The sequence below is a fragment of the Eubalaena glacialis genome, chromosome 13 (assembly GCF_028564815.1).
Source record: "Eubalaena glacialis isolate mEubGla1 chromosome 13, mEubGla1.1.hap2.+ XY, whole genome shotgun sequence".
Lineage (NCBI taxonomy): Eukaryota > Metazoa > Chordata > Mammalia > Artiodactyla > Balaenidae > Eubalaena > Eubalaena glacialis.
Genome location: NC_083728.1, coordinates 48,653,712 through 48,680,741, shown reverse-complemented (window position 1 = coordinate 48,680,741; position 27,030 = coordinate 48,653,712). Strand labels below are relative to the sequence as shown.

The following is a 27,030-nucleotide window of genomic DNA, read 5'->3' as shown; positions in this document are numbered from 1 at the left end:
TGAAAAACAACTAGTTTCCCATGAATAACCAGCTTTCAGTAACACTTAGCTTTATACACTTCAGAAACGCCTTCGTAAGGAAGCATGTAACCTACTTTAATGTCAATCTACTTCATCTTTTATGGGAGACGGAGTTACTATGAAAGACCGTTGTCTTAAAGATATCTGTCTTCAGAGAAGCAGCTCATTTCTCAGTAACAAATAGTCCCACACTTCTTTGAAAAACAAAGTATACCATGGGTTTTGCAATGGCTTGGGACGTGCCTTACTCCTGTACTGGCCTAGAGTTCCCATCATTAATGCAGTCTTTGGGGGAAGTAAAAAGAATAAAAAACAAACAAACAGACTACAAAACCCCACAGAACTTCAGTCTAAAGTGTGGTCTCTGGACCAGCAGTATCATTATCATCTGATAACTTGTTAGAAATGCAAATTCTTGGGTCCCACTAAAGATCTATTGAATCAGAAATTCTGGGGGAGGGATCAAGCACTCTGTTTTAATCAGCCCGGCAGGTGATGTTCATGTAAGCTGATCTTAAAAAGTACTATTTGTGCACTGGAGAGGAGAATCATTCAAAAACAGTAGCTGTCTCGTTTTATATCCAAGCTGAGATAACTTGGATGTCTAACCAATACTGATGCTGGGAAGGGATGCCCACACCACACGGTGGTTGAGAGTAAGAAACAATTATTCTCTTTATAAGATGTATGTGCTTGAAATCACCCAGCTAGCACATAGCTGGAGGGCACCGTTATCATGGTCCACGGCCAGGACCCTTAGATCGGCTGAGGGACATGTACATGGATGGAGACTAGCTCTAGCTTTAAAGAGGCCTGTGGGTTGCATGGAAAAAGGAGTGTGTTACAAAGGAAAAAGTTACCCTCATGGGCTATTAAGGCAGCCTCTCCACTCCCAAGGGGGGACAAAAAACCGACAGGTACTTGAAACAGATCATACAATATCCTCCTCAAAATTTCAGGGACACCCACACATATGGGCAAGTCTGTCAAGCAGAACAATTAAGATGATCTTCTTCTGGCTTTTATTTCATGTGCATCCAAGTCCTCTCTCTTAATGCTTGATTTTCATACCACAGGCTTCTTCTGTATCCCTTATCTTTTAAATAATTCATTATCCAGGGCTTCTAGGAGCAATTTGTATTTGCAGAGAAAAGAAATCTTATTAGCAAAAATAAAGTGCTCCAAGCTTTTTAGGATTTCCATGAAGTAAGGAGGATATGGGAATCCTCATGGCTTCTTGAAAAACTTGACAAAGCAGAAATTCCAAGCAATGAATGACTGATAAAGAGGAATTCCTCAGAGTGAGCATCTTGCCATTACGTTGAAAACTAGGACCCTCTGGACCTAACAAATTGCTAACTCCACTTTATGCAACGTTGTTGAGAGGGTCAGGAGAAAGTTGTTAAAAAGCCAAAATTGTTTTTTCTCCCCTCCCCCCCACCCCAAGCTGGTCCTTGGTCTAGAGGAACACTCAAATCTCATCACTTTATAAATAAATGAATAAATAAAAGGCATTGCTTAGAAAACTGCATGGGTCTGCTGTTCCTGGCTTGGCCAACTAGGTACATGATGGTACCAATTACTGAGATATGGGGTTCAGGAGAGGGAAGATGGGGTGGGGAGGAGAGACTTTGGATTTAGTTTTAGATGTGTTGAGGGGGAGATGCTGAGGGACTCCTGGCTGGAGATGGCCCTGTGCAGTGAGGATACCAGAGAGGGCTGGCAGGAAGAGAATTGGAGGACAGAATGGTCAACAGGATAAAGGCTGCCCAGGCAAGTAAGATAAAGGTTGCAAAAGGTCATGTGGAGTCATGTGATCAATATGCACTGATTTCAATAACCACACTCCACCCATTGAAGAGGTTCTGATAACCACACAAGGACGGTGGCGGTAGCAGGGTAGAGAGAATTGCATGATTGCTGTGGACTACAGAGTGAATAGCAAGTGAAGGAGACAGACAACTTTTCAAAGACCCATGGCCAAGATCCCACTCCTGGGCATATATCCGGACAAAATTATAATTTGAAAAGATACATGCACCTCAATGATCACAGCAGCACTATTTACAATAGCCAAGACATGGAAACAACCTGAATGTCCATCAACAGATGAATGGATAAAGAAGATGTGGTACATATACACAATGGAATATTACTCAGCCATAAAAAAGAATGAAAATAATACCATTTATAGCAACATGATGGTTTTAGAGATTATCGTACTAAGTGAAGTAAGCCAGACAGAGAAACACAAATACTATATGATACCAGTTATATGTGGATTCTGACATATGACACAAATGAACTTATCTATGAAACAGAAACAGAATCACAGGCATAGAGAACAGACTTGTGGTTGCCAAAGGGGAGGGGCGTCAGGGAGGGATGGATTGGGAATTTGGGATTAGCAGATGCAAACTAGTATATATAGGATGGATAAGCAACAAGGTCCTACTGTATAGCACAGGGAACTATATTCAACATCCTATAATAAACTATAATGGAAAAGAATATGAAAAGGAATATATATATGTATAACTGAATCACTTTGCTGTACAGCAGAAATCAACACAACATTGTAAATCAACTATACTTCAATAAAATAAATTTTAAAAAACTCTATTGTTTATCTTTATTCTTACTTCTGTGACTTATTAGGAATTATGTCATTCATACACTATTCCTCGAAAGTTATCATTACATTTTCCTGCATTTGCCTCAATGTTTTCAACTACAGAACAGAAACCAGTCTACCCAGGATGTTCCAAGGGTCTTTCAAAAGCACCTTGTAGGGGTTTTTGTAAAGATGCCTATAGCATCCTCCCTTCTCCCAGCAGCATTTTGTCTTATCTTTTTAAAAATTAATTAATTAATTAATTAATTAATTTTTGGTTGCAATGGGTCTTTGTCGTTGCGTGTGGGCTTTCTCTAGTTGTGGTGAGCAAGGGCTCCTCTTTGTCGCGGTGCGCAGTCTTCTCATTGTGGTGGCTTCTCTTGTTGCAGAGCATGGGATCTGGGCACATGGGCTTCAGTAGTTGTGGCTCCCGGGCTCTAGAGTGCAGGCTCAGTAGTTGTGGTGCACAAACTTAGTTGCTCTGTGGCATGTGGGATCCTCCCGGACCAGGGATCGAACCCATGTCCCCTGCATTGGCAGGTAGATTCTTAATCACTGGAGCCACCAGGGAAGTTCCTTGTCTTATCTTTTATCAGAACTTCCTAATGAGATCAAACTCTGCTTAGTCAAGGCTTGTGTTCCCAGGTCTTTATTTGTTCTGCTGTTTACCAGCATTTGCTACACACACTGCACATTCCCCCCGTTTGAAGAGACAGATTGCTTTCTGTCTATGCCTGCTGCTTGTTCCTGCATTCAGGTTGCTTGGTTACAGCAACACTTCACTGGATTTTCATTGAAGGCAAAAATGTGTTTGTAGCTTTTGAGGCCCATCAAGTGGAAATGGTTAGCACCCATTTCCTAAGAAGGCAATCCACTCATTTATGTCACATTACGGAAAGCATGTCTTGTATAATTCTAACCATCGATGCAATCCAGACATTAAAAGTGTACAAATTTCTTATGTTACAGTTCTGTGGGTCAGAAGTCTGACGTGGGTCTAACTGGGCTAAAATCGAGACATTGGCAGGGCTGCATTCCTTTCTGGAGGCTCTGGGGGAGAATCTGTTTCTTCAGCTTTCTAGCTGCTAGAGGTCACCCACGTTCCTTTTAGCTGTGGCCCCCTTTTCCACAGTCAAAGCCAGCAATGCTGCCTCTCTCTGAACATGCTTCCAGTCATGTCTCCCTCTGGCTCTCTGCTTTCTACTTCCCTCTCCCAGTTTTTACGGATGCTTGCGATTATATTGGCTCACTCAGATAATCCAGGATAACATCCCTATTTTAATATCAGCTAATCAGCAGCTTTAATTCCATCTGCAATCTTATTTCCCCCTTTGCAATGTAACCTAACGTATTCGCAAATTCTGGGGATGAAGGCATCTTTGCGGGGTGGGAGGTGGTTAAGGCATCTTTCCTCCTACCACATCCAGTAAATCAGGAAGCAGATTGCTTTGCAAAAAAAAATATCTGAGGAGTAGAACTAAGAACATTTCCATTTAGAAATAATGATGTCCTATGGGATCAAGTACATAGGATTAAAATCAAGGTCTTTTGTGAGTTTTTGGTTTTCAACTTCATTCTCTTGTATAAAAAGGTTTCTTCTTTGCTTTTTTTTTCAACCTTCATTCTTTCTTCCTTTCATCTCCCCCTCTTCCCTTCTTTCTATTCTCCTCTCCCCCCCCTTTTATTTTACATTTTCTTTCATCTTTCTTTTGTCTTTACTTCTACCTTTCCTCATGGTTTTGGTTGTAAAAGAATAATATCTAATATCACGAAGACAAATGACAATCTGGGGAACTATTTGTAACGTACATTTGAAAAGATTAATAGTTTTGGTATACAAATAGTTCTTATGAATCAATAAGATAAATATTAAAGTCAATATAAATGTGCAAAAGATATGATTAGCAATTTCACGTAAGACATTTAGAGATATAACAAACAACTGAAAAAGCGGATTAGCTATACTAGTAATAAAAGAAATGCACTTTGTTACCCACTAATTAGCTTATTTCATGTATAAAAGCGATAACATGAGAATATGCACCATTGGGAAGACGTGGGGGTGGGAAGTAAACTCTTATACACTGCTCATGAGAATGTAAACTCAGTACAATGGACTGTTTGTGCTCCCCTCAAATTCATATGTTGAAATCCCAACCCCCAGTGAGATGGTATTAGGAGGTAAGACTTTGGGAGGTAATTAGGGAGTTAATCCCATTCATGAGGGTGGAGCTCTCATGAATGGGATTAGTGCCCTTATAACAGGGACCTCAGAGAGCTGTCTTTCCACCATGTGAGGATACAATGAGAAAACGGCCACCTGCAACTCAGAGGTATATCCTCACCAGAACCCGACCACGGCCGCACTATGATCTCACAATTCCAGCCTCCAGAACTGTGAGAGATAAACTTTTGTTGTTTATGAGCCTCCTGCTTACGGTTTTCTGTTACATTAGCCCAAAAGGACTAAGATACCCAGGTTGTTCAACATGAGGTGTCATTGTTCATATTTTTGACTCTGGGAGTGATGTCCGCTGAGTACATGACACTCACCCATAGGGCCGCAACACAATGGCCAATTTGACAGAAGCATCTTGATTTTGTATGCATTTTGAAAAAGTAATGCCCCTTCTAGAAAAGTATTCTAAAAAAATTGTGGATGTGTGCCAATGTTTACCTATAAAGATGTTTTTCTATAAGTGTTATCAACAGGTAGAGAATAATTTGCAATGATAATTTCACAGTTCAACAGTATGGTTTGGGGTAAACACTGGGTCCCTTAAGATTATGTTATGGAGGAATATATAATGACATGAAAAAATGTTCACAATTTGTGGTATGTGACACACTGCAAGTTATAAGACTGCATTTCTGGTTGTTTTCCTTTTTCATTTTAAAAGATCTGAAGGATAAACAACAAAATCTGATTCATCTCTGAATTGTAGGATAAAAGGTGGTTTGTAATTTTTTCTTTTGGATTCTCTATTTTTTACTACAAATCTGTACTACTATTGTAATAAAAAGTTATATATATATATTTTAAGAAGTTATATATATATTATAAAAGATGGTCACAATCATTGAAATACCTTCTTTTAAAATTATAATAAGAAATAATCACGCATATTTAAAAATGTATGATCCTTGGTCTAGACATCGCTCTGAATATTCATTTACATTGTTATTCATTCTATTTGTAAATGTCCTATTACTGTGTGTGCACAGGACAAAACTGAAGCATGGAAAGGTTAAACAACAGGCACAAAGTCACACGGTTCTAAGGTGGTTGTCACAGGAACAGAAACTGTTTCTTGTGATAACAAGCCCAGTGGTTTTTCCCCGATAAACAGATGGTTTTGACTATGTACCAAGATCTTCACTAGTCATTAGTTAGGTTTTTCAGATCTTCACCACCCCTGTCACCAGTGCCTTCAAGCTTGGCCTTCTGACCATTGTGCTGAAACAGCAAGAGTGAAGAAAACCTTAGCAGATCATGGCATCCTGTGCTTCATTAATGCTCTTGGAAAACTGATGACTGGGGAGCAGGTTAGAAGAGGAAGGAAATGTGGAATTCCCTGTGGCTGGAGGCACACTCGCTTGTCAGAAACTCCAGTACTACTACAACAAATTGATAATGTATGACTTTTTTTAGCAGAAAGTCGAGCTTCAAACAATTGTCCACATTTTTGGGATTGCTATGGGAAGAAATATTGCACAGTAGAAAGGATTTGAGGTCAGAAATACCCAGTTATGTGACTTTGGGCAACTGACTGAGCTTTCTTCAGCCTCTGTTCACTACCATCCCAAGAAAAGCAGATGATGAACCTATGCCATAGGGTTATTATTGGAAGGCCAGTCTTTTAGTGAGGAATGAATTAATCCTTCTTAAATACAGGATCTATCAGGTTACTCTCCCATTAAAAGGCTTACTCTTATGCCCAACTGCTTATTACATGGTGATGAGTGTCAACATTTCTGAGTCAAGGATTCACACATCGAATATAACCATCTTACTTATTTCCCAGATTCTCCCATCTGAACTGCCCTTCTTCCTCAGTGTCACTTACACAACATTTGGCATCACTTCTCTGCTCCTGCTCATCCTTTAAAGCCCAATACAGTGCCACATTCATCATGAAACTTAGCTTAACCACCCTGGTTCTCATGTGTATTTGCCTCAGAAATCCTGGTATTATGACTATTTCAGTGCTGTACTTGATTATTTGCTGATATTGTCTTCCAGCTGTTCTGTACAATACTTGCCACTTCAGGCATCTTATAAGAACTGTATTTTAAATGCAGCCATGATCAAAGCCTTGGGCACACAGGAAGCATGTAATACTGATGGTGGATGAGAAAAACTTATAAAATGAGTGAGAAGGGTGATGAAGAAGGGGTAGGGTGAATAGAGTCATCCCTCAGTATCTGAAGGAGATTGGTTCCAGGTATCTTATGCAGATACCAAAACCCAGGGATGCTCAAGTCCTTTGTACAAAATGGTGTATTATTTGCATATAACCTACGCTTGTCCTCCCATATACTTTAAATCATTCCTAGATTACTGATAATACCTAATACAATGTAAATGATATGTAAATGCTTAGTACACAGTGAATTTAAGTTTTGCTTTTAGGGACTTTCTAAAACAATTAAAAAAAAATATTTTCAATCCATGGTTGGTTGACTCTAAGATATGGAACCTGTGAGTATGAAAGGCTGACTGTACCTTTCTCTTTTTAGCTTTAGAAGAATAGATTCAGGTAAAAATTTTAAAAAATTGTGTCCATTTCTCAGAGGATATACTTTTAGAAAAATATTCTTGGAGAAATATTCTTTCCTTATGATTAAAGGTGAAAAATATATGAAAAGAAGTGCTGTCCCCTCATCTAGATCTGGTAACAATACTTATGATATCTGAAAAAAAAAAAGACTTTTTAACTTGAGACTTCGGTTAAATAGCGTTTCAGCTTAAGGTCATGGTAGCTTTTTACTTACTTTAATAAACATCCAGCACATATTTTGAAATTTTTCAGATTATGGAAGTACAACAGAATATCAGAAATGGTCTGTGTTCCCCCCAAATTTACCTTTTCATTGGTGAGACAAGACAGAGGTTAAAAAAGAAATCGTAATATAAAAATCCAATGGAGTTACCTTGCAAGAGTGTATACAATTTAGACAGAAATAAATGACAGAAACACATGGCCAGGAAAATTAATGAAAGATGTATTTGTGTCAATACATGTTAATTCATATTTGGAAGACTATAAGGAGGCCAAAATAACTGGAATCTGATTGAGAAGATTCTTGATTTGTTTTGTTTAGAAAATGATAGGCTTGTGTTAAAAGATATGACAATTCTCATCAAAGTCTATATTTGGGATTTTCTTTATGGTATTTTATGTCTAAGAAGGAAAAAAGCATGAAACAAAATATGTCTGCATACTCAAAATAAGTTAATAACATATCCATCAATATTTGAATAAAGCCTATGCAGTTTAGCCAGCCATTGTGATCTTTTAAATATTTAAGAGGTTGCCAAGGCAGAACTCTCAAACTTGACTTATGTTTTGACTTGTTCATTCAAATGATTTTGTGTTATGTCCAACAAAGAAAATCCATATTTAAGGCCAAAAATCATCTCCAATAAAGTTTATAATTTATAAACTTATTTATTATTCCTATATGTATTAATTTTATCTATTACTAATTTAACACTTGTCATACATGTGTTTCTGTATGTATGTACCATTTCTCAAGCTCATTTTTAAGGCATTGGATATTTTTGCAACTTTATAAAGTTTATCATTTTATACTGTACTTGAGAAATGCCCCCCAAATATTAGTGGGTCAAATGGCTCATTATTTTGCTGTCTATCAAGAAAACAGGGGAAAATTCAGCCTCTTTCCTATTAGATTTTCTCAAATAGTTTTTGAGTCACAGTCATAAAAACAAATGAAATTATCTGTCTAAAGCAAATCTTCCTAGGCTTATTACAAGGCTTATTACATCTCTGGCTAAAAGTTTTCACCTTTCCTGTGGTTGGAGAATTCTTTGCTGGGTGAGGCTGTCTTGTGCATTATAGGATGTTTAGCCCCATCCCTGGCATCTACCCACTAGTTGCCAGTAGCCCCTCCCTTCCTCCAGTTGTGAGAAACAAAAAAGTCTGAAAATGTTCTCTGAAGAGCAAAATCACCTCTAGTCGGGAACCCCTACAGTAAACAGATCTGACTTTCCCTCAAGTGGGGGAGGGTGTGGGCTTGACCATGACATCTTTCAAGTTTCCAGCATCAGGATTCTTTGATATAATCTCAAAGCTGTGAATCTGACATTGTTATTATGAGGAAAATTAACATTCTTAAATTCTGTTAGGACTTAAGACTCCAATAAAAAAAAGACTTCCATATTCAAGATCATAAATTCTGTTTTTATGTTTTGTTTTCTACATTTAGTGAAAACTACACATGATAAATCCTACACACGGAAAAATCCAAACCTTTGATGTAAAGAACAAAGAGATTTCTGACTTGAATCATATAAACATTGTTTGCTGTAGTCTGTGAAATGACACACTGTAACTATAAATTATTTGCAACCAAAGTGTATGGTAATTCCATAAAGCTGCCACACCAGACTTCCACATAATATCCCTGGAAGGAAAAAGTCCTATGTGTTTCACCCACAGAAAGATATAAAACAGCTGAAAAAAAGCATTGCTGGTTTCTTTCCTCTGAGGTTCCTATTGCATTTCCATCATGGGCCCTATTGCAGGCTAAGTGTGCCCCCCCAAATTCATATGTTGAAGTCCAAACCCTCTGTCCCTCAGAATGTGACTATTTGGAGATAGGGTTTTAAAGAGGTAATGAAGTTAAAATGAGTTCACTGGGGTGAACCCTGATTCAGTATGACTGGTGTCCTTGGAAGAAGAGGAGATTAAGACAAAGAGACACACAGAGGGAAGACCACATGAAGACACAGGGCAAAGATGACCATCTACAAGCCAAGGAGAAAGGCCTCAGAATAAACCAACCCAGCTGACACCTTGATTCTGAACTTCTGGTCTCCAGAATTGTGAGAAAATAAATTTCATCCCATCTGTGGTACTTTGTTCTGGCAGCCCTGGTAAACTAATACAGGCATTTTCCACATTTTCCATCTTCTCCCATGGTCCTTTTTGCTTCCTGGTGCCACTTGCCTACAGATAATAGCACTGCACTACTTGGATGATTTGGATGGAATTTGATTTTGAAATCTATGATAAAGTACCAATTTGACTCATATTAGAAAATGTTTCATGAGGAAATATTCAGATATTAGAGGAAAGAGAAGCATGGCAGATTAGAAAAGTGATAGGCATCAGATGAAATTAGGGAGACTTTCTCAACGCTCCAAATGCATCCCAGCCTTCTCTGAAGATGCTCTTATCACTTGTGCAATGACAGATACCATCCTCAATTTTAAAATACAGCTGTTATTTCCTAGCTGTATGTCTCACTTTTCTGAAGTGTGCATCATTTTCCATATCTAAAAAGGAGGGTTGATATGGTGCCATTTTCTTAGAGTTATCATGAAGATTAACTGATTTAGCCCATATATCTGATGGCTGATAGAAAGCAATCCATAAGTGTTAGCTATTATTCCTAACATTAATATTAGGTAGTAGTCATGCATGTGTTATATCTTTATTATGATCATTTCTAGACTAACTTTTATTGTTTTCTCATTCATTTTGTCTTAGAGTCTCAATTATGAAATTTAAAGACATGGGATTAAAGTACCCCCAAACACAGAGATTTGGTTTAATATAAAAATGACTTTTTTTTCTAAACTATGATCATTATTGTATTCGGAAGGGTTAAGAAGACTAGTTAGAGAAACTCTGAAGTCACTCTAGGGGGAATATATGGCAAGTCAGAAAAATTATATTTCAATCAAAGATGGTATGGTTATGAATTAACCATAAATTCAAATTATGAACAGATAATGTATATCATCTATATTAGCAGTCACATATTCCATTAGAAGTCACTTTTACTTCATAGTGCATATTTAGAATTTACAAATGGCTGATGCCTCAGCATTGCAGAAATACTCAACAATATTGGAGGATTTTGACACTTAGTTTAAAAATGTACTTACTATTATAAATATGCAATGGAAATAATTTCATGAGCATGGCATGATTCAAAGCACTGATGTGAAACTGGGGATGATTTTATTATTATTTCACTTGCTTGAGTGCTAAGATGCATTTTGGATTTATTTAAAATAGCAATTCTCAAACAATAATTTATTTGCATAGTTATTAATACATTCTAGACCACTAAAACTGTCCCATTTTTAAAAACTTGTAATATGATTTTTGGCTTTGCATCACTGGAAACACCTGCTGATGGATGAATTTGTTTTAATAGCAATGGATCACACTTATACAATTATTTTTATCATATGTTAGAGTGAAAACAAGTTTTCATTTTAGGAGGCATAAAAATGAATATGATGTCATTATTTCCAAACATATCAGGGAATCCAAAATTTATAAAATCTTATAAATCATGCTGTGATGCTGACAAGACATTTGCAACTGCAAGTTGCATATTTTACATGAATGGACACTTTCTTTTAAGAATACTTAAAAATGCAGAAATGTAGGCACAATCTGCTCACTGTGATTATGTAGGAAATAAAGAGAGAGGATGGAAGAAGGAGATTGAAACAGAAAGAAGCCATGAGATTAGGGGGAGAAGAATTTATTAAATTCAAGTCATATCAACAATTACTTATTAAAGAGCTATTATGTGCGTCACACTCTGGAAAACACCGACTTGCTTAAAAAATGAATAAAAGTGAAACAAGGAGGGGAAGGAGGAGAAGGAGGAAAAAGAGAAAAAAGACCACAACCCTGGTCTTCTTTATCATGTGGGAGTCTTCTAGATTTATGTTACGTTCCATCTGGGGGAGACTGTAAAATCCCAAATGGAATACACTTAGCAGATTCACCTTTCAATTACAAAATCAGGGAGGACTTCAGATCACCCAGGAGAACTTAGCCCATTTTGATCATTTGCACAGCATTGAACATCTCCAGCAGTTGTCTGTAGCTGTCCTGTAGCTCTATGTCCTACCCTGATCTGCGGGTGGGTGGGTCATCCTCTCTATGGGGTGGGGGGGGGCTCCGATAGGCTGCTGAAGAAGGTGACTGGGCACCGGCACCCATTATCCACTCCTTCCTACCTGCCAGAGTCACTGGTTACATGAAAGGCCACTTCAGATGGACATGAAATCCTCAACAACAACAACAACAAAAATCTCTCTGAAAGGCAGGCACCAACAATGCTCATGGTAGCTTGAAATTCCCTGGAAGCTATTCTTCATCACGGCTGAGGAAAGTGCTTAGGACACCGGGACTTAAACGGCACCATAAAAATAACAAGGTATTAAATAAGCCTCAGCCTTCACAGGCTGGAAGAGGAACAGTGGGGGGCAATATTCAAATGAACCAGGTTCAGCTGATCGCACATTCAGTTGAGGTAAATCAATTTACTCAAGGTTCTTTAAAAACCTGGAGGTTTCTCCTACTTTCTAAAAAGAAGTGTGAAATAAGATGAAAGACTACCTTTTTCAGATTGCCCTACAAAGGACTTTCTCTTCATTGCAATTTGGGCGGAGAAAACTGGGGAGAAGAGGGATGGAATGCAAGAACAGCTTGAATTGTGACTACAAATATAAATGGGCTCCTTACAATTTCCAACACATTTAACACGGTGGGTACAGGCACAGGCCTGGACAACTTACAAGTGTGGGGAAGAAATCACAGGTCACGTAATTTAGGAAATGCCGTTTGGTCCAGCCCCTCACTCAAGAAATAAACTGACTTCCCCTAAGACAACACAATGACCTGGTAAGAGGAAGAGGTCCAGAGCCTAGATTTCCTGTCACCTCCTTTAGATCTTAAAATCTAAGATACAAGTTGCCAGGTGTGACTGGTGGATGGAAATCATACTTGTAACAATCTTTAAAAGGCAAAATAAAGTAGTAGAATTATTAAGTGGTGCCCTGGCTTTTTCAACCTCCAATTTCAAAAGAAACAAATTGCTTTACTCACCTGCAGGGAAAAACTCGCTCATTTTCTTTTTGTAGATTTTGAAGTCGACTTCTAGGAAGACACAGAAGATGATCCGATCCACCTAGAGGCAAACAATAGACACTTAAAGTGAAACGAAATATGGCAAATGCCTTCCCAGAACATGGTCTTGGAACAAAAAACAAACAGAAAACTTCCCACAGATTTTTGGTGCTACACCACTAACTACATGACAGCACTGAGTGAAGTTCGTGTGTGTGTGTGTGTGTGTGTGTGTGTGTGTGTGTGTGTGTGTGTGAGAGAGAGAGAGTGAGTGTGTTTGTTTGTGAATTCACTCTTTATGTAAATAAACCCATGGGCAATTTGGTGGAAAGATGTTATATAAATCAAATAAGAAATAATAAATGACAATAAGCTACTTTGCAGCAAGCTATAAATAAGATCTGAGATTCCACCAGGATACCTAGACTTTATGTTCTATTAAACAGCCACATGAGAGGTGTACAGCAGAATGACAATAAAGTATGTCAGTAAACGGAGAGATCTTTGTCCTACCCTTGTTAGACAAATATATTTATCAAACCTGTTAGTATTTGAACATGGCCTAAAAAGCTTCATGCAGTGTAATTTGCATGCAATCACTTGCTTTTAGCTTTACATACTTGGAAATGCAACAGAAATAAAATATAATTAGTTGACAGTACATGAGGTCAATGTAACTTTAATCTGGTAGGTTATTACTGAGTAAGGAAGTGCCACTTCAAAAGTAAAATGTGTGCACAGTCCCTTTTCTCTGTTTCGAGAGCTTCTTCATGTAAGGAGTTTGAGACATTCCGAGAGTAATACGGTAAACAGAGAAGAGAGATGGGATACACATAATACCTCAAGGATATCTGATATTAAATCGGTGACTCAATTTTGTGTCTTGAAAACAAACACCCCTTTAGTTCCTTTATTTTAACAATGTACAAAAAGTTAAAAATTACCCCATCGATCAAACTGCAACTGTCAATTGACTAGAACATCAGTAGGAAATGGAAGTTGGGTATGCTGGTGGCAGGACAGGAAAAAACCCAAATGGATGTCATCCACCCAACCCCTCAGCTCTCCCAGCCTGTAGGGGACAGAGTCATGTGAGCCAAGTCCCAAAGTTCCCAATAGGAGAGAAGATCTGCAGGAGTGGGAGGGGAGAGGATTAGGACACAGTAACCACCAGGGCTCCCTGATGGAAGCTCGGAGATGCGGCTTCCTGATCCCTGCACAAGTCTAGACCCCCCACCGGTAGACCACCTCCTGGGCAGTCACTGGACTTCACCAAAAACCATGTAGCGCTACCCCAGTCACTACCCCATAGGGTGGAGAGAGCACCTGACCTTCAGAAATGGAAGGACTGGGGTGCAAAGAACCTTATTTTCCTTTCCCCGTATTCATTTGAATTTCTGGTGTCCAGCCTTGTCTGCATGGCAGTAACGTTTGCTACAAATGTAAAAACTGTCACCATCAACTTACTCTCAGGTGATCTATAAATTTAGTGGAATAAATGATTATCTGTGCAATGCTGAATGCTCGTCTCCACTATCCTTATGGTGTATTTATGCCCTGTGGCTAAAGATAAGAACCATAATGTCGAGCAATAGAATCGAGTTACAAAAGGACATACTTGCTTTGATACTGTTATATGAATTTTTAAAGCACAAAGATACAAGAGTATAGGGATTCGTTCGTAAGCACTAATGACCATAACATACATAGGAATGTGACACATGAACTTCAAGATGATGATGATTTCTGATAAGGGAGGGAAGGTAAAATGAGGGACAGGTAAGACTTTAAATGAATAGTTAATATTTTATTTATTTAGAAAGAAAAAAAATTTAGAAAAAATATGGCAAATGGGTAACAACTATTAACTATGGGGGTAGGTACATGGATATCATATTATGTTCTACACTTCCTGTATATATGAAATACATCATAATTAAAAGTCCTAACATTAAAAATAAAACTCTGTTACTACTCAGCCATAAAAAAAGAATGAAATAATGCAACTTGCAGCAACATGGATGGACATAGAATTATCATACTAAGTGAAGTAAGTCAGAAAGAGAAGAACAAAAAGCATATGACATCACTATTATGTGGAATCTAAAATATGACACAGATGAACTTACCAACGAAACAGAAACTGATTCACAGACATAGAGAAGAGACTTGTGGTTGCCAAGGGGGAGGTGGGTTGGGGAGGGATGGATTGGGAGTTTGGGATTAGCAGATGCAAACTAGTATATAAAGAATGGATAAACAACAAGGTCCTACTGTATAGCACAGGGAACTATATTCAATATCCTGTGATAAATCCTAACGGAAAAGACTATGATAAAGAATGCATATATATGTATAACTGAATCGCTTTGCTGTACAGCAGAAATTAACACAACATTGTAAATCAACTACACTTCAATAAAATAAGTTAAAAAAATAATAAGATTCTGTGTTAGACATACTCTACTCTCCAGCTGCATTGAACTACTGATAATTTCCAAACACTATAATTATTCTCACTTCTGTGCCTGTGATGGTTGACTTTTTCTCCAGGCTTCAAATGATCATATTATTTCTAAAGCCCCTAATTAAGATCAAAATCAAAACAAGAAAATTTGGTTCAAACCAGATCTAAGAAGAACAAGCTAGACAGTTTCATTTGTACTCATTTCTCCCTACTTTTACGGTCACTTAATATAAATTATGAGAATTCTTTTTTTAACATCTTCATTGGAGTATAATTGCTTTACAATGTTGTGTTAGTTTCTGCTGTATAACAAAGTGAATCAGCTATATGTACACACATATCCCCATATCCCCTCCCTCTTGTGTCTCCCTCCCACCCTCCCTATCCCACCCCTCTAGATGGTCACAAAGCACTGAGCTGATCTTCCTGTGCTATGCAGCTGCTTCCCACTAGCTATCTATTTCACATTTGGTAGTGTATATATGTCAATGCCACTCTCTCACTTCATCCCAGCTCCCCGTGTCCTCAAGTCAATTCTCTACGTCTGTGTCTTTATTCCTGTCCTGCCCCTAGGTTCTTCAGAACTATTTTTTTTTTTAAGATTCCATATGTATGGGTTAGCATACAGTATTTGTTTTTCTCTTTCTGACTTACTTCACTCTGTAGGACAGACTCTAGGTCCATCCACCTCACTACAAAAAACTCAGTTTCGTTTCTTTTTATGGCTGAGTAATATTCAATTGTATATATGTACCACATCTTCTTTATCCATTCATCTGTCAACGGACACTTAGTTTGCTTCCATGTCCTGGCTATTGTAAATAGTGCTTCAATGAACATTGTGGTACATGACTCTTTCAGGATTATGGTTTTCTCAGGGTATATGCCCAGTGGTGGGATTGCTGGGTCATATGGGAGTTCTATTTTTAGTTTTTTAAGGACACTCCATACTGTTCTCCATAGTGGCTCTATCAATTTACATTCCCACCAACTGTGCAAGAGGGTTCCCTTTTCTCCATACCCTCTCCAGCATTTATTGTTTGTAGATTTTTTGATCATGGCCATTCTGACTGGTGTGAGGTGATACTTCATTGTAGTTTTGATTTGCATTTCTCTAATGAGTAGTGATGTTGAGCATCCTTTCATGCGTTTGTTAGCAATTTGTATATCTTCTTTGAGGAAATGTCTATTTAGGTCTTCTGCTTTTAAGCTTTTAAGTTTCATTAGGTCCCATTTGTTTATTTTTGTTTTTATTTCCATTTCTCTAGGAGGTGGGTCAAAAAGGATCTTGCTGTGATTTATGTCACAGAGTGTTCTGCCTATGTTTTCTTCTAAGAGTTTTATAGTGTCTGGCCTTACATTTAGGTCTTTAATTCATTTTGAGTTTATTTTTGTGTATGGTGCTAGGAAGTGTTCTAATTTCATTCTTTTACATGTAGCTATCCAGTTTTCCCAGCACCACTTATTGAAGAGGCTGTCTTTTCTCCACTGTATATTCTTGCCTCCTTTATCAAAGATAAGGTGACCATATGTGCGTGGGTTTATCTCTGGGCTTTCTATCTTGTTCCATTGATCTATATTTCTGTTTTTGTGCCAGTACCATACTGTCTTGATTACTGTAGCTTTGTAGTATAGTCTGAAGTCAGTGAGCCTGGTTCCTCCAGCTCCGTTTTTCTTTCTCAAGATTGCTTTGGCTATTTGGGGTCTTTTGTGTTTCCATACAATTGAGAAATTTTTTGTTCTAGTTCTGTGAAAAATGCCAGTGGTAGCTTGATAGGGATTGCATTGAATGTGTAGATTGCTTTGGGTAGTATAGTCATTTGCACAATGTTGATTCTTCCAATCCAAGAACATGGTATATCTCTCCATCTGTTGGTATCATCTTTAAATTCTTTCATCGGTGTCTTATAGTTTTTGTCTCCTTAGGTAGGTTTATTCCTAGGTATTTTACTCTTTTTGTTGCAATGGTAAATGGGAGTGTTTCGTTAATTTCTCGTTCAGATTTTTCATCATTCGTGTATAGGAATGCAAGAGAATTCTGTGCATTAATTTTGTATCCTGCTACTCTACCAAATTCATTGATTAGCTCTAGTAGTTTTATGGTAGCATCTTTAGGATTCTCTATGTATAGTATCATGTCATCTGCAAGCAGTGACAGTTTTACTTCTCTTCCAATTTGGATTCCTTTTATTTCTTTTTCTTCTCTGATTGCTGAGGCTAAAACTTCCAAAACTATGTTGAATAACAGCGGTGAGAGTGGGAAACCTTGTCTTGTTCCTGATCTTAGTGGAAATGGTTTTAGTTTTACACCATTGAGGACGATGTTGGCTGTGGGTTTGTCATATATGGCCTTTATTAGGTTGAGGTAAGTTCCCTCCATGCCTACTTTCTGGATAGTTTTTACCATAAATCGGTGTTGAATTTTGTCAAAAGCTTTTTCTGCATCTATTGAGATTATCATATGGTTTTTAGTCCTTCAATTTCTTAATATGGTGTATCACACTGATTGGTTTGCGTATATTGAAGAATCCTTGCATTCCTGGGATAAACCCCACTTGATTATGGTGTATGATCCATTTAATGTGCTGTTTGATTCTGTTTGCTAGTATTTTGTTGAGGATTTTTGCATCTATGTTCATCAGTGATACTGGCCTGTAGTTTTCTGTCTTTGTGACATCTTTGTCTGGTTTTGGTATCAGGGTGATGGTGGCCTCATAGAATGAGTTTGGGAGTGTTCCTTCCTCTGCAATTTTTTGGAAGAGTTTGAGAAGGATGGGTGTTAGCTCTTCTCTAAATGTTTGATAGAATTCACCTGTGAAGCCATCTGGTCCTGGACTTTTGTTTGTTGGAAGATTTTTAATCACAGCTTCAATTTCATTACTTGTGATTGGTCTGTTCATATTTTCTATTTCTTCCTGGTTTAGTCTTGGAAGGTTATATCTTTCTAAGAATTTGTCCATTTCTTCCAGGTTGTCCATTTTATTGGCATAGAGTTGCTTGTAGTAGTCTCTTAGGATGCTTTGTATTTCTGCGGTGTCTGTTGTAACTTCTCCGTTTTCATCTCTAATTTCATTGATTTGAGTCCTCTCCCTCTTTTTCTTGATGTGTCTGGCTAATGGCTTATCAATTTTGTTTATCTTCTCAAAGAACTAGCTTTTAGTTTTATTGATCTTTGCTATTGTTTTTTTTGTTTCTATTTCATTTATTTCTGCTCTGATTTTTATGATTTCTTTCCTTCTGCTAACTTTGGGTTTTGTTTGTTCTTCTTTCTCCAGTTCCTTTAGGTGTAAGGTTAGATTATTTATTTGAGATTTTTCTTGTTTCTTGAGATAGGCTTGTATAGCTATAAACTTCCCTCTTAGAACTGCTTTTGCTGCATCCCATAGGTTTTGGGTCGTCGTGTTTTCATTGTCATTTGTCTCTAGGTATTTTTTGATTTCCTCTTTGATTTCTTCAGTGATCTCTTGGTTATTTAGTATTGTTTAGCCTCCATGTGTTTGTGTTTTTTACATTTTTTCCCCTGTAGTTCATTTCTAATCTCATAGCGTTGTGGTCAGAAAAGATGTTTGATATGATTTCAATTTTCTTAAATTTACTGAGGCTTGATTTGTGACCCAAGATGTGATCTATCCTGGAGAATGTTCCATGAGCACTTAAGAAGAACGTGTAATCTGCTCTTTTTGGATGGAATGTCCTATAAATATCAATTAAATCTATCTGGTCTATTGTGTCATTTAAAGCTTCAGTTTCCTTATTTATTTTCATTTTGGATGATCTGTCCATTGGTGTAAGTGAGGTGTTCAAGTCCCCCACTATTATTGTGTTACTGTCAATTTCCTCTTTTACAGCTGTTAGCAGTTGCCTTATGTATTGAGGTGCTCCCATGTTGGGTGCATATATATTTATAATTGTTATATCTTCTTCTTGGATTGATCCCTTGATCATTATGTAGTGTCCTTCCTTGTCTCTTGTAACATTCTTTATTTTAAAGGCTATTTTATCTGATATAAGTATTGCTACTCCAGCTTTCTTTGATTTCCATTTGCATGGAACATCTTTTTCCATCCCCTCACTTTCAGTCTGTATGTGTCCCTAGGTCTGAAGGGGGTCTCTTGTAGACAGCATATATATGGGTCTTGTTTTTGTATCCATTCATCAAGCCTGTGTCTTTTGGTTGGAGCATTTAATCCATTCACGTTTAAGGTAATTATCGATATGCATGTTCCTATGACCATTTTCTTAATTGTTTTGGGTTTGTTTTTGTAGGTCCTTTTCTTCTCTTGTGTTTCCTACTTAAAGAAGTTCCTTTAGCATTTGTTGTAGAGCTGGTTTGGTGGTGCTGAATTCTCTTAGCTTTTGCTTGTCTGTAAAGCTTTTAATATCTCTGTCAAATCTGAATGAGATCCTTGCTGGGTAGAGTAATCTTGGTTGTAGGTTCTTCCCTTTCATCACTGTAAGTATATCATGCCACTCCTTTGTGGCCTGTAGAGTTTCTGCTGAGAAATCAGCTGTTAACCTTATGGGAGTTCCCTTGTATGTTATTTGTTGTTTTTCCCTTGCTGCTTTCAATAATTTTTCTTTGTCTTTAATCTTTGCCAATTTGATTAATATGTGTCTCGGCGTGTTTCTCCTTGGGTTTATCCTGTATGGGACTCGCTGTACTTCCTGGACTTGGGTGTCTATTTCCTTTCCCATGTTAGGGAAGTTTTCGACTATAATCCCTTCAAATATTTTCTTGGGTCCTTTCTCTCTCTCTTCTCCTTCTGGGACCCCTATAATGCGAATGTTGTTGCGTTTCATGTTGTCCCAGAGGTCTCTTAGGCTGTCTTCATTTCTTTTCATTTTTTTTTCTTTATTCTGTTCCGCAGCAGTGAATTCCACCATTCTGTCTTCCAGGTCACTTATCCGTTCTTCTGCCTCAGCTATTCTGCTATTGATTCCTTCTAGTGTAGTTTTCAGTTCAGTTATTGTATTGTTCATCTCTGTTTGTTCTTTAATTCTTCTAGGCCTTTGTTAAACATTTCTTGCATCTTCTCCATCTTTGCCTCCATTGTTTTTCCGAGGTCCTGGATCACCTTCACTATGACTATTCTGAATTCTTCTTCTGGAAGGTTGCCTATCTCCACTTCATTTCGTTGTTTTTCTGGGTTTTTTTCTTGTTCCTTCATCTGGTACATAGCCCTCTGCATTTTCGTCTTGTCTATCTTTCTGTGAATGTGGTTTTTGTTCCACACACTGCAGGACTGTAGTTCTTCTTGCTTCTGCTCCGGTCGTTGTGTTTTCATTGTCATATGTTTCTAGGTATTTTTTGATTTCCTCTTTGATTTCTTTAGTGATCTCTTGGTTGTTTAGTAGTATATTGTTTAGCCTCCATGTGCTTGTATGTTTTTTACAGTTTTCTTCCTGTAATTGATATCTAGTCTCATAGCGTTGTGGTCGAAAAAGATACTTGATATAGTTTCAATTTTCTTAAATTTACCAAGGCTTGATTTGTGACCCAAGATATGATCTATCCTGGAGAATGTTCCATGAGCACCTGAGAACAAAGTGTATTCTGTTGTTTTTGGATGGAATGTCCTATAAATATCAATTAAATCCATCTTGTTTAATGTGTCATTTAAAGCTTGTGTTTCCTTATTTATTTTCATTTTGGATGATCTGTCCATTGGTGAAAGTGGGGTGTTAAAGTCCCCTACTATGATTGTGTTACTGTTGATTTCTCCTTTTATGGCTATTAGCATTTGACTTTTGTATTGAGGTGCTCCTATGTTGGGTGCATAAATATTTACAATTGTTATATCTTCTTCTTGGATTGATCCCTTGATCATTATGTAGTGTCCTTCTTTGTCTCTTGTAATAGTCTTTATTTTAAAGTCTATTTTGTCTGATATGAGAATTGCTACTCCAGTTTTCTTTTGATTTCCATTTGCATGGAATATCTTTTTCCATCCCCTCACTTTCAGTCTGTATGTGTCCCTAGGTCTGAAGTGGGTCTCTTGTAGACAGAATATATAAGGGTCTTGTTTTTGTATCCATTCAGCCAGTTTATGTCTTTTGGTTGGAGCATTTAATCCATTTACATTTAAGGTAATTATCGATATGTATGTTCCTACTACCATATTCTTAATTGTTTTGGGTTTGTTATTGTAGGTCTTTTCCTCCTCTTGTGTTTCTTGCCTAGAGAAGTTCCTTTAGCATTTGTTGTAAAGCTGGTTTGGTGATGCTGAATTCTCTTAGCTTTTGCTTGTCTGTAAAGGTTTTAATTTCTCTGTCGAATCTGAATGAGATCCTTGCTGGGTAATCTTGGTTGTAGGTTTTTCCCTTTCATCAGTTTTTTTTTGTATTTAATTTTTATAGTTTGATTAATATGTGTCTTGGCGTGTTTCTCCTTGGATTTGTGCTGTATGGTACTCTCTGTGCTTCCTGGACTTGATTGACTATTTCCTTTCCCATATTAGGGAAGTTTTCAGCTATAATCGCTTCAAATATTTTCTCAGTCCCTTTCTTTTTCTCTTCTTCTTCTGGAACCCCTATAATTCGAATGCTGGTGCATTTAATGTTGTCCCAGATGTCTCTGAGACTGTCCTCAATTTTTTTCACTTTATTCTGCTCTGCGGTAGTTATTTCCACTATTTTATTTTCCACATCACTTATCCGTTCTTCTGCCTCAGTTATTCTACTGATTACTTCTAGAGAATTTTTAATTTCATTTATTGTGTTGTTCATCATTGTTTGTTTGCTCTTTAGTTCTTCTGGGTCCTTGTTAAACATTTTTGTATTTTCTCCATTCTATTTGCAAGATTTTGAATCACCTTTACTATCATTACTCTGAATTCGTTTTCAGGTAGACTGCCTATTTCCTCTTCATTTGTTTGGTCTGGTGGGTTTTTACCTTGCTCCTTCATCTGCTGCGTATTTCTCTGTCTTCTCATTTTCCTTAACTTACTGTGTTTGGCGTCTCCTTTTCACAGTCTGCAGGTTCATAGTTCCTGTTGTTTTTGGTGTCTGCTCCCAGTGGGTAAGGTTGGTTCAGTGGGTTGTGTAGGCTTCCTGGTGGAGGGGACTGGTGCCTGTGTTCTGGTGGATGAGGCTGGATCTTGTGTTTCTGCTGGGCAGGACTACGTCTGGTGGTGTGTTTTGGGGTGTCTGTGAACTTACTATGATTTTAAGCAGCCTCTCTGCTAATCGGTGGGGTTGTGTTCCTGTCTTGCTAGTTGTTTGGCATGGGGTGTCCAGCATTGGAGCTTGCTGGTCATTGAGTGGAGCTGGGTCTTAGCATTGAGATGGAGATCTCTGGGAGATCTCTCACCAATTGATATTATGTGGGGCCGGGAGGTTTCTGGTGGTCCAATGTTCTGGACTCAGCTCTCCCACCTCAGAGGCTCAGGCCTGACACCTGGCTGGAGCACCAAGACCCTGTCAGCTACACGGCTCAGAAGAAAAGGGAGAAAAAAAAGAAATAAAATAAAATAATAAAATAAGAAATAAAATAAAGTTATTAAAATAAAAATTAAAAAAATATTAACATAAAAAAATTAAAAAAAAGAGAGAGCAACCAAACCAATAAACAAATCCACCAATGATAACAAGTGCTAAAAACTATACTAAGATAAAGATAAAAATCAGAAACCAGTCAGTCACATATGGCAAACCCCAAGTCTACAGTTGCTCCCAAAGTCCACTGCCTCAATTATGGGATGATTCGCTGGCTATTCAGGTATTCCACAGATGCAGGGTACCTCGAGATGATTGTGGAGATTTAATCCGCTGCTCCTGAGGCTGCTAGGAGAGATTTCCCTTTCTCTTCTTTGTCCGCACAGCTCCCGGGGTTCAGCTTTGGATTTGGCCCTGCCTCTGCATGTAGGTCGCCCTCTGGTGTCTGTTCGTAGCCCAGACAGGACAGGGTTAAAGTAGCAGCTGATTAGGGGGCTCTGGCTCACTCAGTCTGGGGAGAGGGAGGGGTACGGAATGCAGGGCGAGCCTGCCATGGCAGAGGCCGGTATGACGTTGTGACAGCCTGGGGTGTGCCGTGTGTTCTCCCAGGGAAGTTGTCCCTGGATCACGGGACCCTGGCAGTGGCGGGCTGCACAGGCTCCCAGGAAGGGAGGTGTGGGTAGTGACCTGTGCTTGCACACAGCCTTCTTGGTGCCTACAGCAGTAGCCTTAGCGTTTCATGCCCATCTCTGGTGTCTGCGCCGATAGCCACGGCTCGCGCCCATCTCTGGAGCTCGGTTAGGCAATGCTCTGAATCCCCTCTCCTCATGCACCCCGAAACAATGGTCTCTTGCCTCTTAGTCAGTTCCAGACTTTTTCCCGGACTCCCTCCCGGCTAGCTGTGGTGCACTAGCCCCCTTCAGGCTGTGTTCACGCCGCCAACCCCAGTCCTCTCCCTGGACTCTCACCTCCGAAGCCCGAGCCTCAGCTCCCAGCCCCTGCCCGCCCTGGCGGGTGAGCAGACAAGCCTCTCGGGCTGGTGAGTGCTGGTCGGCACAGATCCTCTGTGCGGGAATCTCTCCGCTTTGCCCTCCGCACCCCTGTTGCTGCGCTCTCCTCTGTGGCTCCGAAGCTTCCCCCCACCCACCCTCCATCTCCACCAGTGAAGGGGCTTCCTAGTGTGTGGAAACTTTTCCTCCTTCACAGCTCCTTCCCTCAGGTGCAGGTCCTGTCCCTATTCTTTTGCCTCTGTTTTTTCTTTTTTCCTTTGCCCTACCCAGGTACGTGGGGAGCTTCTTGCCTTTTGGGAGGTCTGAGGTCTTCTGCCAGTGTTCAGTAGGTGTTCTGTAGGAGTTGTTCCACATGTAGATGTATTTTTGATGTATTTGTGGGGAGGAAGGTGATCTCCATGTTTTACTCCTCTGCCATCTTGAAGGTCCTCTCCTGGGATCTTTTTTTTAAACACTTATGATGTGTGTGTGTGTGTGTGTGTGTGTGTGAGTACGTTTGTTGGGGGGGGAGGGAAGGGGAGGGTTAGTGGTAATGCTATTCACTGCTATTAAGTGTACTTTTAGGCATTACGGACTAAATACAGATTTCTTAAATATTGCAAAGAATTGTAATCCACCTTTTAGCACTTTAGGCTTTGTTACCATGGAAATGGTATGGGTCCAAAATTCAGCAGCCTGATTTATTTATTTTTTCCTCAAAGAGAAGATGGATGATGAGGGAAAAGTACTTTTATTTTAAGCTAATTGAGTCGCCCAGTTCCCTGGCCTTACCCTTAGGCATAACACTGAAAATATCTTGGAAGCAAGTTGAATCCAAGAATTAACCTCATCTGCCAAGTGCTTGTTATACACGCATATGTGCATGTATTTTTATACACATACAGGGTTATTGTTGGATAAGATCTCATTTAGTTGGCAAGCTCTGTGTTTATAAACTCATCATGGATATTGATCACCACTTGTGGTGGACAATCTTTTCCAAGATGGCGTGCAAGATATCCCATCCTTCAGGTTCCTCTTGAAATGTAATGCTGATTCTCCTCTGTTTGAGAGGTGGGATTTGTATTTCCTCCTCTTGAATCTGGGAGTGCCCAGAACTCTGGCAGAGATATGTGAGTTCTGAGTCCATGTCATGAAAGGTGATACAGTTTCTGCCCGGTCCTCTTGGGATGCTCGTTCTCATACCCAATCATCATGCCATGAGGAAGCAGAGACCCTGGAGAATCCATGTGCAGATGGATTCACAGCCCTAGCTGGAAGCGAGTAGCCCCTAGATGATCTCAGCTCCTGGCTTTGGAGCTACTCCAGGTAATGCTACATGGGGTGGAGATGAACCTTTCCTGCTGAACTCTACCCAAATTGCAGATTTGTGAGCAAAACAGAGAAATACATAGTTAGAAATCGGATATTTTTCTAGCTCGTTCCTACTGCCATTTTTGGATTCTTGCTTCTCTAGGTATGCGGTAACGACTCCTATTGAAAATCTCAGACTGAATGGGGTAGAAGTCGAAGTCACAGTGGTGTGACAAGAAGAACATAGAAAGTCTAATTGCTACGTGGCTGAGAGATTGGAAATCTGACTTGTGCAAAGGAGGAAGGACCCGGGTGATCCACTCTAACCCCAGAAAAATTTCATGAACATATAGAAGAATGCCTCACTACTGAGGCTTTGGAGCATGGTTTCCTGGTTAGGTATAAATAGAGCAATTTTGTACAATGGTTGTTCTTGAGAGACTATATTTATTCATTTATTATTCAGATATTAACTGAACACTTTCAGCTGGTGGGGCTTAGCCCACGTGCCAGTCTCTCACAAGAAAACCTGAATCCAGAATTGAGGGATTTTTTCCCCCCCAAGGGCCAAACAATTAGTGGCAGAATCTTAGGCCTCTTAACTTCACATCTAAGCGTTCTTTCTGTGATATCACCCAGATAGAGACACAGGGGACTGAGTTTCTAGGCCTGTCACCAGTTCTGTGACACTGGACAAGCCGTTGTCTCTCCAGGCCCCAGTTTTCAAGTCTTTATAAGGAAAGGATTGTATTATATCATTTCTATAGTTTCCTCCCTCCCTCCTTCTTTTTATCTCAAAGTCTGTCTCTGTGGTCGTTTGGTACTATGTCAAGTTAGTTGAGCTGAAATTACATTTCTCTGAAAAGCTCTAGCGTAGAGTTGGCCATAGAGCAATTTCTATGAGATCTGGGGGGCAGAGGTGCAGCTGCAGCTGTTTTGCTGGGCAGGTGGGTGCAGGGCACTAGATTCTGGGCAGGTCGTGCATTGTAGCTCATCACTGCCTCACCTGGGTGTGAGGTAGCCGGTGGGCCCACAGCTTCTCCAGCTCTTGCTGGCTCTCTGAGTCCTGGGCTGGGCACACGTGCAGTTCTGCGTCAAGGGCACTGCCTTCTCTTCTGTGGGGCACTGCAGGTTTGGGGTTCCAGGCAGTAAGAGGCAGATGTACATGGCAGTTTGTCCCTGTGGATTCCACCTTGCTCCCATGGCTCCCACTTTGTCCTTGCCCTCTTCCATTTTGCATCCAGCTTTCCTCTTGACCCGCTGCCCTGCTGACATGCTCCAGGCCTGGTCAGATGCAGAGGCAATGACCTTCCACACCCTTGTTTACCACCTCCCTCTGCTGGGCCCTGATTAGGGGCTCTGCTCAGCCATCCATCCCCTTCTGGACATTTACTTCCTCAGTTTCTCCCAAAGTTGTGTAAGTTCTAACTCCTATAATAAACCCCTTATTCCATGTCACTCATAAGGCTCTGCTTCCCTGATTAAACCCAACTGATGTAATCTTTAATACCATTTCATTGAATATCATGGTGAAGAACATAATGAAGGGCAAAAAATAATAACAGTGTTCCTCTTTGGAAGTGTGTAACCTGTCAGGGCTACTCAGATCCCAATGACTTTCTTCAAGATAGACTTTGATTGGTCCTAGCCCATCTTCTTGGTGAACTTCCTAAAGTATGCAGGCACTGTTTGGTAGTTAAAGAAACTTTTGTACTTAAAATGACTCACACTTATTTTTTTTAATGTACAAGTTGTTAGTAAACTCAGATGGGTCCTCAGGCTAAAACATAATTGCAAATAATAAAAAAGGTGACATTTCACTTTAAAGTGAAAAGACAATATCAAGTATTGGCAAGGATGTGGATTAACAATAACTCTCACATACTACTTTTGGTGCAATTACTTTGGAAAATTATTCGGCAGTACCTACTAAATTAGCTGAATATGCACAGACGCTACAACCCAGCAATTTCACCCCTAGGTAGACACCCAGCAGAATATACATGTATGTTCACAAAAGGACACATACTGCAACGTTCATAGCAGCACTATTTGTAGTATCTC

The 27,030-nt window shown here is 39.2% G+C and overlaps 1 protein-coding gene across 8 annotated transcripts in view; it reads right to left on the bottom strand.

The window, feature by feature from the left end:
- MACROD2 (mono-ADP ribosylhydrolase 2) overlaps window positions 1–27,030 on the bottom strand; it is a 2,017,409-nt gene that overhangs the window by 206,138 nt on the left and 1,784,241 nt on the right. For all 8 annotated transcript variants that reach the window (XM_061208464.1, XM_061208463.1, XM_061208466.1 and 5 more), the window contains one exon: window positions 12,742–12,823. In XM_061208464.1, coding sequence (XP_061064447.1) covers window positions 12,742–12,823 — 82 coding nt within the window. The remainder of the gene's footprint in view (window positions 1–12,741; window positions 12,824–27,030) is intronic.